Raw genomic sequence first — 12,983 nt, forward strand, 5'->3', positions numbered from 1 at the left:
TCTCAGGACATTCCACATATGTAAAATGGGAGTGGACAGTGGGCTAGATTTCCTTCATCAGTATAAACTGTTCACTCCTACCCAATTCAGTGAAGCACTGCCAGCTAATACCTGCTGAGGATCTGCACAAGGACCTCAAAGTCAGTATTTCAGAACCCTTTATACATTGTTCTCCATAAAGCAATTCTCCTCTAGACAGTCTCCTTGCACAGGAGGCAATGTACACAATGAACTTCGCTCCTATATGCCCGCTCCTATCAATCATCAACAAAATTCTTTAGCAGATGCACAGAAAGCTGATGACAGAAGAAGTAATTTTATTCACTGAGTCAGTCTTGACACTGAAGGGCACTGAACAGCTGAAAACATTCATAGGGAGTTCCACTTACAATGTTATTCAGAGTATCAGTGATGCTTTTGTTATTTTTAAGAAGTGCTTAGATGGAATAGTGTTACCCCTTCGAAAGAATCAGTAGCAGAGGGGAGAATACAGCTAGCAAGGTTTACATAAAACTAACAGTCACATTATGCTCAAAAGCTTAAGTTTATTGCTCTATTTAATGACTACCACCAGTATTTTTAAAAAGAATGCCAGTTCTTCCTGTTAGCTTCTCACTGAAGGAAATATTTTAAATACAGCAATAAAATCAAGTGGTTTAAAGATAACACATTTTGCCGCACATTCATGCAAAACCTGCCGACAGGATTTTTAGAGGATCATGGATACAGAATAAACACAAAGGATGTGTACTGAAATATTGGGAAACTTTCCCCACAGTGATGAAGTTGTAGGCATAACATTTCAGGCCCTACCCTGCACCTGCTGACATCGATAGCAAAACCTCAGTGGGAACAGGATCAGCCCTTATCATTCCAAGAGCTGCTTTACCTTCCCCTGATCAGCAAGTGCAGTAAATTCTCAGAATCTCCTGCACTGACAGAAGTAGTGGGTTTTGGTTATTGTTACAAATAAAGAGAAGCAAAAATATTTTTAGTAGGTCATTACAGCTTCTATTCACCAAACACTCATCTTTCATGTTAGGGGTCCTGTGTACATCCATTTTTCTCTGCTTAATACAGGACTTACACATGTGCTTACCTCTAAGCATTAAACAAACCACAGCCTTATTGAGGTCTAGAAAGAAAAGCATGGGCAGCAACTGTATTATTGAAAAGGAAACACTGCTGCCTGGACTAGTGATTAGAATGGGCTGGCGATTATTTAAAGATGTTTTGAGGGTAAATTTATCAAAAAGCAGCCATCACGCTCAGACTGATTTTTTTTAAAGCTGCCTATAGGGTCTGTGTTAGTTTTAATGAGTGCTGGGCACTCGGTCACTCTCAAAGCTTTGAAGCAAGTTTAAATTCATAGAATACAAGTGATTTTATTATTATATTTTTAATAAGGATGAATTCAACTCACAAAATTCCTCAACTGATTTCAAACTTCAAATTTACGGGGAAATTGTATTCGGATTGTGGTTTGACTACATAAAAAAAGAAACTATTTGCAAAAATCAAATCTGGTTTCAGCCTTGAGATGGCAAAATATTGACAAAGAAAAGCTAAAGTGTGAAGAACTTACGTTCAGATTAACTTCTACTATTCACCTCATTCAGCCAGCTGTCATGGTACTGGGGTACACTGCTGGTAAGAGTTGGAAGTAAGAATTTGATTCATATCAGTTAAATATTTTTTCCCCTTTAGTTCTGGGTAACACTGCTGGTGGACTGCTTTAGGAAAAAATAAACAAGCAAACCACGTGTGAAATGTCATTTCAATGTTAATCTACTTGAATCTTTCAATGCAGAGGGGCTCAGAAGGTTTACGATATACACAGTATTCGGTAATTTTATATGTAAAAACAATCAGAAAGAAGCAAAAAGTTACTTTCAAGCTTAGTCAACACACGGCACATTTCAGCATGACAATCCAAAAAGTTTCACACTGTATTTAGATATATTAGCAATGTTCTTTTAAAAATAGCAAACTGAAGACTATTTTTTCCTGGTTTTTTTCTTGCTTTTGTAACAAATGAAGCTACTATACTTATTTACAGTATAAATAAGCTTTTTTGGTGAAGATCATGTCCCGTCACATATATTTAAGACAAGGTGTACCTCCGCTCTTAAATGTCAATGCAAACAAGAGCATAAAAGCAATATCAAAGTAAAATAGTATGTCTTTCTTTCCAGCTAAGACAGCCAGGTTATCATGTGTCTCTTATCAGATCTGAAATATATCTGAATGAAGTCAAAAGTTCTCTTGGTTTTAGCCTTTAGGAATATCATGAACACTTATTCTTCGGCTGCTCTAGAAAGCTGTTTTCCGTACAAGCTCATGACATGATGGACAAATTGATACTGTTCACAAGTCTGGATCATTCCTCCCCTGAAACGGAAAGAAAAAAAGGGGAGGGAAACAGCAGCCTTATTACATGCAAACATATGAGAAATGGCACAGCTAGCATGAAGCTTGTTACACACAAAAGATCCATTCCAAAGCTTCCTGAAATGAGTGAAAAGTGCCCCCCTGATTGCAACCAGCTCTCAGCCTGACCTCAAGCTCCATTTTGAAAGTCTTTGCTAACCAAGGAACAGAAGGTAGGCAGAGCAGGAAAGGGCTTTACCTTCATTTTTCTTGGCAGAGGCCCTCATCCAGTAAGGCACCACCATCATCATTTACCTTCGTGCTACTGGAGCACCTATACATACTCCAAGCACCATTTTAAATGCCATGAAAAGCAACCTGCACCCCAAAGCTCTAGACAAATAGATGGGAGCAGGGGGAACAAAGAGGGGAAGTGGCTCATCTAAGACTTCTCAGCTGAATTGCGGACTATAGAGGGCCAGGCCAGACAACTGATGGAGCGCGCAACTTTCCCATGCTGGAAAAGTGTGCCATTCCACGCTGTGCTTTTGGCAAGCTCACCAGGGAACTAGGGGATGACCAGCAGGATTTTGGAACAGACAATGGAACTTTAACAAAAGACGACTCAGATTTCTAACTGAACTGACCACCATGCACACCTTGACCAGTAACAGACTCCCAGCACAGAAATCTTTTTTGGTTCAGCTTTTATTCCAGCTTTTGCTGTTCTCTTTAAAACTGCAAACCTAAAAGGAAATGCAAGCAGGAGCAGAAACAGTTTGCTTTTTCATGTATCGTTAGCCTGTGTATTTCTGCAAGTAGCATATTCATCAACACGAGTACTACAGTGGGAGACAGAAATGAAAAAAAAAAAGAATGATTAAGTTGTCCATTTGAAGCAGATTTTACTAACATTCAAAATTCTGCTAAGAGCGCCTCATCAACAGCGATACAATCACTTGATAATCCATTATGAAAATAATTGTATCTGTGGCTCAGACTCCCAGAAGGTGTATGCAGAACTGTGCCAGCACCGGTGCTGGTGCACAGATCCCAGGCACACAGTGCCAAAAGGCGGCTGCAACAAGCGGGGTTGAGAACATGGGAACCTGCAGGCAGCCAGAGCCAACCACACTGTGTCAGCCTGAGGAAAAGCACACGTGGTGCATTTCCTCAGAAACTTTCACCAGAGGAAACTAATGAAAAGTTGCTTCCTCTGAGCCAAATGGACAGCAGACTGCTAGCACCCTCCTTGGGGACCTCCCTCTTCGATGGGGTCCACCTTAGCAATTGTGGGTCACACAGTAACCACACCAGTAAGAAGTAGATGAGTGGGAAAGACAACCTCCTCCTCCTGCCTCTTGCAGTTACTTTGTTAAGCAGCTGCTTGAAATAACACTTAACAATGAGTAGCAAAGGGCAGGGATCCATGCTACAGCCTCCCATCAATAAGCAAAGGTGGGAAACACGCACTCTGTTTCTAAAGAAACTATCCCTAGCTGAGCATCTCCCCAACCGCTCTACTTAATATAAGCTCACAGCTAATCTGTTTCTGAGTCCTTTTGTGCTGCACACAGCACTGAAATGTATTTATGTCAGTCCACGACACACAGGAAACATTAGTCACATCTGGCAATTACTCCCCATGCAACTCCATTAACGGTGAGGTTGAACCCTGAAGTTGTAGCAACAGAAGCACTAGCGTGGCCATCAAGTTTCAGACCACAGGAGAAATTTAACAAGAATTTATCTGATTCCCTGCTATGTGGTGGCTTCCTCCCCCTCCCACACACATGCACACTGTGACATGTGCTCACTGTCCAGGCTTGGGCACAGAATAGAGAAATTATGTTTTCATCCCTGTTTGCCACAGAAACCTTTCAAATCTGAGTTGCATTGTGGGAAAGGACAGCAAATGTCTCTCAACACTGTGGGAAGGATGCAGGAGCGATCACTTCCCCTCCTTAGTCATAGTCATACTAAGTTATTTTAAGACCAGTTAGTTGTTGGCCACTGCTGCAAAGCCCAGTGCACAGGATTTTTCCAAGGGATATGCGAGGGAATAAAGGGAAAGAAAAATTTCTTCCCTTCATGCCCAGAGTAACCTCAAAGGTGGTTCTCAGGGCTAATGTCAACCCCTCTACTGCTGTGCAGCAGTGAGGAGCATTGTGAGGTGCATTCCTTTCCGTCTGCTCTGGCTTGCATCTAACCATCTTTCCCTCAGTCTCTGGTGACTCCTTCCCATCCATCCTATTTTCTCTAGCCAGTAATGACCAGACGAGGAGAAGACAGAGAGGGTCTTCCTTCCTATAGCTGCTTGCACACCATCTCATCCTCTCACGCTGCTTTTGAAGCCACCCAGAGCTTTTGTGGGGGTTTAGTGAAAATGACAGTGGATGGCAGCATGACTTCCAAGAGCCTACAAGCCCCGTTTTTCAGCACGCCAGGAAACCATGCTCTTCTGTAGCAAGGACGGTGATCTGACTGATTTTCCATCCTGAGTATCTTCTCCAATGACATTTAAATGGCTTTTTCCTATGCCACCCCACTCTTAAGAGGTACATGGCTGCTACACAGGTCTCTGCAGCCTTCCTTTTCCTCCACGGCATCCCTAAAGTGATCTCTCTTCTTCAGCCTCTGAAAATGACTGCCAGCTCCCCTCTCCCTGCAAAGCTAGTATTTTTAATTGGCTTTCTGTATCATGCACATTTGTAAGCAGGTGTCTTCAGCCTTCATTTGTATGGTTATTTTCCTATGTAACATTTGTCACAGTGACAAGATATTTCAGATCCAGACAGATATTTCAGAAGGCCACAGATAATCAGCACTCACTATTTCTATTCTGGTTTTCTTTTCCTCAAGAAGCCTTTCCTTGCTTGGCCTGAAATCCATTGAAGTAGCCAAACCTCCAAGCCCCTGCAGGTCCCTATCTATCAGAGCCTCAGCAGGGCAGCAAGCATGTCATTTTCTGCCTCCCACTGAGCATAATTTCTGCTCTGAAATAGAAGTTCAGTGTGGGGCTGAGGTTCTTTTTTTTCCCTCAGAAAAATCTTTGGTATGTTTTTCGTGACATCTCTTCCCCCGACTACATTTATCATCATTACAGAGAGCACTGAGACATGTTTTGATGGCACTTGAAACCAGTGGAAGAGGAAAAATAACATCTCTGGTGCAAAATTCAAGTCTGTTTACCTCATAATCAAACTCAAGGTAGTGTGTTAAGAAATACTTAACTGGAAACTACTGAATTTCTGGAGATTTTCACAGCTCCTTCATACGCCTGCAAACACTCTAGACTGCATACTCTCCCCCTCCCCACAGCATCCCAAGCAGACATGCCCTTCCAACAGTGCTCCCAGCTCCCAGTATACAAGGCTAGGCTTCTTCACCTCTCCTGGGAGCCAAGTGCTGATCTGTGACGCTGAGCTTAAATGAGACTTTGCTTCTGTATGAACATGGGGCCAGCTCCTCAGCTGGTGAAAGGTAATTCCTTGCTGCACTGAGCTGTGCAGCCAATGCAGATGCTGGTGCCGGCTGTGAGTCTAGCTCAGTTCTAGAGCTGTTCATTAGGCTTACTGCTCATAAAATAGGCAGATGATAAGTCAGAACTGCTTAGAACATGACAACTTCCCTCAAGGAACATTCTCTCTTGGCCTCCGTTTGCCTTTGTTCTTTCCCTTTTCCCATTTGTTTCTCCTTAAAATAATGGGGAAGATTACCATTTTTCATTTTTCTGGAAAGGAAACAGGCTTTCTTACCTGTCTAACCGTAACTGGCAGGCAGTTCTCAATATGTCAACTATGCCCTCGCTCTTCAGCTGTTTACAGCAGACACTAGTTGCAATAAAGCAGCCAGTCCTCCCGATGCCTGCACTAAGGGAGGGAAAAGCAGAGAGAGGCAGTAGAGATGTCAGAATGGCTTTGGAACCTTCTTGTTAAACAAGCACCATTAAATCCACAATCAAACTCCATTATCCCTTTCCTCCCTCCAACCTTTGCCATGTGGGTGCTTGTGAATATAAAGTCGTAACTAGGAAAAGATACTAACTTCAATGGGAAAACACAATTAAGCAAAAGCCACTCACAGCAAACGAGTGAATATCTCACATACAGTGCTAAAAATGGACTATTAGGTACCATTTGACCCAATATGTCCTTGAAGCTGTCATTTAACCTTTGAAAATAAGCAGTTAAACAGTATTTCTTACTTAGACTTGGTTTGAGCAACACTTGCTTTCAGAGTCTGAATCTCAACGGTTTCTTTGAAAGCCATTTTCATTCATAGGTACAGTAAAAAAACCTAAACCTTTCTTATTGTTAGAACTAAAATATCAGAGCTTAAATAATTAGAGCTAGCAGCAGTATGGTAAGTGCAATGCCATTTGCTGATCAGATTGACAATCTAGTAATTCTCTGAATTAGTGTGAGATAAAACAAATTCACTATTAAAGCAATTTCTTTGTCTTTCCTGAACATCTTTATCTGATTCAGTCCTTGCTTAATGACCAGAATTGATATTTTTTCTTCAAGGGCACACTGCTACCGAAGCTGTGAATTCTTCTTATCACCTAATAAAAAACTAGCAGCAAAAGCTAAAAGCCCTTCTTATGCGTTAAATAATTAAGTGAGTATACTCAGGAATAATTACTTGACACAACTGCAAGAAATCCTGCTTCCATTTAAATTGTGCTCAAGCTGTAATACAAAAACACTGGCAACAAATGTACAAGCAACAATGGAGTTTGCAGTCAGGTGCTGCTTGAAAGTCTTAATACCGTTCTCTGACTGTATAAACAGGTTTTTTTATTCTGAGTTTATGCTTGCTGGGGAAACAGGTACACTGGAATCGTTTTAACTTCTATTACTGATCAATAAAAACAATTTAGGGGAAGTTTGGAGGATGGTCTTACTCACTTAAGAACTTATCTCAGTCTTCACATAATTGTGATGGCGGTACCCACCCAACTTGAAATTTTTGTCCCTGAAGCTCTGTACCACATGTCCTGACTTCTCTTTTCTTTACTGTATCTAGTTTGTTCATCACGACTTCAAATATTTCAGGGTTTCAGATGACTCGGCTGCATATGAATGTACATCAGTGATTTAAAAAAAAAAAAAAAAAAAAAAAGAAAAAAAGGGCCTTCATCATCCAATTGATGCCATAACCAAACAGGCCACAGTACACAGCTCTTGTATACTGTTTCCTATCCACAGACCTCAGCATGTTTTGCAAAGGGAGGGAACACCACCCATTTTCAGAAGATGCATTACTTTACATCAATGAAGGCCAAACTCACAGTGATTATGCTCTACTGAGGATCTCCCAAAGTGTCAAAGGAGCTACAGTACTCGATGTAACATAGGCCTTGGCTAACGGCTTGCTGCATAAAGCACTCTCAAATAGAAGCAATGTGTTAAATTCCTTCTTCAGACAAAGTGACTGCAACGGAGGATAATCTGGAAGGGCTCTGGTCTAGCAGTTACCACATAAAATACTTCATAATCCTATCACCATGTCTCTTAGTAGTTATTTCAAATTAAAATGCCCCATTTCCCCCCAAATTATTACTGGGTCATGGGACTGACACCATACAAGAGGAATGAAACACGTATGCAAAGCAAGAGTGACACGGTGACCAGAATCTTTACCTGCAGCAAATACCATAATACTTCAAGAAGCTCTTAAGAGAGTCACAGATTTCCAAGGGCAAAGGGGACCTTCTTACAAACCATTTCTTACTTTTGTCTTAACTCTCCCCAATCTGTCAAAATCTGTTTTAAAACACAGGCAGAAAAACTGGACATGTGGCATCATATGAACGTTTTACTAGTGATTACTCCGTATTAGCTTATAGGTGGATCTTTGATGGCACTGGGCTACCAACCATTCACGCCAAGACATTCCCACTGTATGATAACAGCCTGTTTAGCATGGCTTTTGGATAGCACCCATCTGCCATTTCCTAGATGTTGTGCAAAAATAAGTAAAATTCCTTAGGAAAATCCCAAAGGTCAATTTGGCAAAACATATTTTATTGAAATTATGGAAGATTACCCTGACAAGGTTACTGCATCACTTACAAGGCTTTCTACTATTTACCTGGAATAAGTGTTTCGAGAACTGACTTGTAGTTTTCAAGTAATCACATTTAACCTTTCTAAACACTGGCAAAACAGGACTTGCTTTTAGACCTCTGGAATTTCTCAAATTTTTGAAGAACTAGAATTCAGCTATAGTAAATTTTAATGGATTAGAGGCTGTGGTCCAATTTTTTTGAACACTCTTGGGTGGAAGTTATCCAGTATAGCTGATTTAAAAATGGTTAGTTGTTGCTTAACATGCTCCCTAGTTATCAGTGCAAAAGAACGTACTCAGTCATGTCTACAAGTGATAAGTACATCATCCTACTTCTTTCTGAAGACAGAAGTATCTATCGTCACCTTTTTTTTTTTTGCTCTGTGATTCATAATTATAATTTTCTCATCACAATTCAAACCACTGTGAAGATTTTGCTTCTTCCAGATAAGAAGTTTTCACCTTTGCCAGGGACTTTTCATAGATACTTCAGTTTTACCATCATTTGCATACATTTCTTGACAATTACTTGCTGCAATCAGTTTTGCCACCTATTTGTTTTGTGTTACACTTAAATTATTGCCTTTGGCTTAATAAGGATTTAAAAAAAAAAATATCAAAGAAATCTACAAAACAGGGGGGTTTGAGGCTTAAAGCTGGATGTTCTCATTTTTGTGCTTACATGTGTCTTCCTATTCAGTTTCACTCACAGTACATTAACCTTTGGTAACCTGGCCCTTTTATGATCATTAAAAGCATATTCTAATAGTAAGGCAAGTGAAATGAGACTGTTCTTACAAGTAACTGAGCCACCACCAGCTTCTGTGTTCAGCTCAGTCTGTATCTGAATGCAATGCCTGGTAATAAAAAATTATTGTCACTAAATTTTAGAAGTTCCAAGCATATTTCACAGAAGCAGTTGGACAAGACCTCCCACGTCTGACTGATGGGCAGTACGACTGTATCTGCCCTATGCCACTGTATGTGAAGAAGCCCTCAGAAGCCAGATTTTATTTACCTGCAGTGAACAATCACTGGGGCATTCTTCTCTTCTGCGCTCTGCATGGCTTCTTCCACCTCCAGAACTAGCTGCAACAGAGGGGGAGCTTGATCTGGTGTCTTCTGGTCTGGCCAAGACGTGTACCAGTAATGTTTCAGGTTTCTGACTTCTTCTCCCTTCTGCAATCCAGTTAAGACAAACACAAAATTTTAAAAGAACTTCCGGTTCTAAATTGATACTAAAACCTGGTCTGCCCTTTGTGAATGAGATGAGTAAATCAATGCTAAATGGAACAGGAGATCCAAACGGCAAGCTACACAACACACAAATCTGGATTTCAAATATCATGTCTGCACTTCAGTAAACTGCCTTTGGAACAAAAAAAAACCCTCCTCCCCCTTCCCCCACCCCTCAAAGTATTCTGCTCTTTTAGTGCCAAGAGCTGTGTGCAAAACACTCCAGGCAGTCTGTTCCCTCTTGACAGATTCATTCAGCAAACCCAGAGCTGTGCTTGTGACATAATTGCTTTCATAATGTATCTGACAGACAAGAGAGCCAGGAGCCGTATGTCTGTCTCCGATAGCTAGCTACCTAGATGAGGGAGAGAGATGACAGCTTATTTTTCTGTCTCTTCTGACAGACAGACTCATGTAAGTTTCCTGTCAATTCTACTCTTCTCTTAAACAAGGTGAGAAATTCAGAGAGAGGAAGGTGGGAATTGTATCCAGCTGCAGTCCCGGGCTTTTTGAGAGACAAACTCCAAATCTCTGTCTCAGCATGGCTACGATATAGCAAATGTGCTGTTACTTTTCTCAGTGCCAAGTAGCACTGTGTGCTTCCAATTTTGTGTGTTCAAAGTGACATCCTTCTGCATGATTTCTAAAGGTGCCAAACAGTAACATGAAGCTCAGGGAACTGGCCTTACCCTTTCAGCCACTACATAAGCGAGCTGGCTAAGCAAATGTCTTCAAAAGGTCCGGGAACAGAAGTGTTAGCTTCCACAATCTTCCCTTAAACACATAGCTGGCCGAGTTTAGGAGTGGAGGAAAAATCAGAACAAATTTGTCTCCTTCTAAAGAACCAGGCACAAAAATCTAGAAATAGTTTATTTTATCTGTATTCCTAAATCCCTCTAACTGTCAGTCGCTGGATGTTACAAGTGCTCTGTATTTGTGCCACTTTCCATCCCTCTTTTTGGTTGACAAAGCTTTTGCATAGTTTCACAGTGAAATAGACTGGGGAAGCGATCTAGTTAAATCTTTTTTCTTTCTCATGCTGGACTAATTTTCAGATGGATCAATCCGTTTCCCCCTTTGGCTTCCGCAGTCACATAAATGCTTGTGTGGGCACACGGGAGATGGCACAAACGCAGGAACAAGAGACCTGCACAAAAAGAGGCTGGCACAAAGGGAGGCTGGGCTTCACTGAGTTGCTTGTAAGTTCCAGCTAATACTGGGTTTAAAGTGCTCACTGAAGCACAGCCATAGGAACATTAAGGGTACATCTGGCTCAGTTTAGGGAAAGAGAGTCTTACTATCATAACACAGAGCCTGGCTTCAGACCATTTACTCACCCTAGTGAGCAGATATTCTGGTTAAGAGAGCATAACCAGTTGTCATGAGTTTGAGCTTGCTACAGTAAATCAAATCAACACTGCTCTGAAACATGAACATACACAGTTACACAGTTTCTGAATGTGTGACCATTTGTGAGCCACAGAAGTTATGAACGCTGGATTCTTAAGTGGGTTGTGAAAAATTGTAATGAAAACATTGTAAATAATACTGAGAGAAAAGTATAATTTATCTAAGAAAAACATGAATCAATAAAGTCACTCATTTGATTGAAACAGAAAAAAGCCAAAGTTCTAATGATGAACTCTGGATGTCTTTAGTTTTGTCTATGCTTCATAGAGTTTCACGCTTCAGCATAGAGAACCCTGACTCCTGTGGTTCTATACACTTCTGCTTTGACTTCAACAAAATATTCTCTATTGGTGCTTCCTTGAGACTGAGAAGATTTAGGAACACCTAAGAGGAAGCAAGATTTGATGGCTTGAAGTTTACCAACATACACACTGTAGTTGAAGCTGAGATCATAGATCAGTGGCTGGACACCAGCAAGTTCCTTTGAGAAAGGAAAACAAGCCTTGCCCTATTGCCTCAGCATTTTCTAAATTCCTAAAACTTCCCAGATCCTGTCCCTATTCTGAAAGAAGTATGACAGCCCACCCTGTAACACATGCAGTAATCACGTATTGCTGGTGGTGGCATCACATGTTTCTGACCACTCCTGTTTAAGGGAAAACTGGTCACTTCATGGCTTCTCTAGTTTTTACTACCAAGTCAATTTAGCATATGTATGGTCCAGAGCTGCTACTCCACTACTGCTGTTAAATGATAGATGTACACCTTTAGGCAATGGTAACTTAACAAATGGAATCTTTATTTCTGGCTCTAGAACTCAGCAGTTCACCTCCTAACATTTGGGACTGGGGGGAAAGAGAAACTGCCCCACTAGTACTGAAAACAAAACCATTGTTTAACTGGAAAAACAAACTGGGATGAGCTGCAAGTCTACAACATACTTGTAAATATTCTTTACTTCCCACTTGTCAGGGAGTGTGATTTTCTCCTTGCCACCTTTGCCAAAAGCACGAGTGACAGACTTTCCACACTCTCAATCCAGACATGGGATTTTATATGCTGGCTTTCTGCCTGTTAGCATATGGCTGAAAAAAAAATTAAAACTGCTTGGATAAAAGGAGAGTTTTTTTCAGCTTGTAAAGAAATCGTGATGGTATACTGAGGTCAGGGTAGATCTGGTAGATGAAAGATGTATGGAGCTTATGTAAGTAAGACTGTTATTAAAACATGTAGCGTGAGATACTAGAACGCAGCAATGAAAGCAGTTGTAAACTCTAGTACTGTAGACTCTTAAACCTGTGTTTAAGCTCTCTAGCCAGAAGTTGATAGAATTGTCACTGGTATGTAAAACTACATACACAGTTAGCTGGAAACATGCTAATGGAGAATGCTGTGGTGGAAGTGTTTGTAAAGGCTGTCAACAGTTTTAATGTCTTGGAATGGAATGGTCCCTTAAAGTATCTCGAAGTCAAGTTGGCCAAATGGCTCAAAGAATAAATTAGCACAGTACCTACTAAAAGGGTTTCAGAAAAGGTGAACAGAAGTGGTGCTACCACTCCACTGACCAAATGCCAAGCAGACCAGTAGTCCCACTGCTGAGAGAAACTGAAAACAGGTAAGCAAAATTAAAATGCCTTTTGCCCCGTTCTCAACTCCCTTACTTCTTACTAGTTGCACAAGTCATCTTAGGTATAAACAGCGGGTGGGCATCCAGCAGTCTGGCAGCATCCTAATAATGATCGTAAGAAGAGAAGAAGCACAATCTAAATATTTCCTAGGTCTCTCCCCATCCTAAAGAATCTGTAAGACACCATGCGGGTACAAGTTCCGCTTGTAATCAAGTAACCCTTTGCCTAAGCCCATGGCCCAAAGTGCTGTCTGTAGTATGACTT

The 12,983-nt window shown here is 41.0% G+C and overlaps 1 protein-coding gene across 17 annotated transcripts in view; it reads right to left on the bottom strand.

Annotated features, from left to right (window-relative positions):
• Positions 1 to 525: 525 nt before the first annotated feature.
• Positions 526 to 12,983, bottom strand: part of PTPN5 (protein tyrosine phosphatase non-receptor type 5) — an 83,399-nt gene continuing 70,941 nt past the window's right edge. For 16 of the 17 annotated variants that reach the window (XM_040608215.1, XM_040608208.1, XM_040608217.1 and 13 more), the window contains 3 exons: positions 9,464 to 9,624; positions 6,129 to 6,242; positions 526 to 2,391 (listed from right to left, as the gene is read on the bottom strand). In XM_040608215.1, the coding sequence (XP_040464149.1) occupies positions 2,298 to 2,391; positions 6,129 to 6,242; positions 9,464 to 9,624 (369 nt within the window). In that variant the 3' untranslated portion in view covers positions 526 to 2,297. The remainder of the gene's footprint in view (positions 2,392 to 6,128; positions 6,243 to 9,463; positions 9,625 to 12,983) is intronic. The other variant, XM_040608220.1, reaches the window with a different exon arrangement.

This window comes from Falco naumanni, chromosome 10, assembly GCF_017639655.2.
Source record: "Falco naumanni isolate bFalNau1 chromosome 10, bFalNau1.pat, whole genome shotgun sequence".
NCBI lineage: Eukaryota > Metazoa > Chordata > Aves > Falconiformes > Falconidae > Falco > Falco naumanni.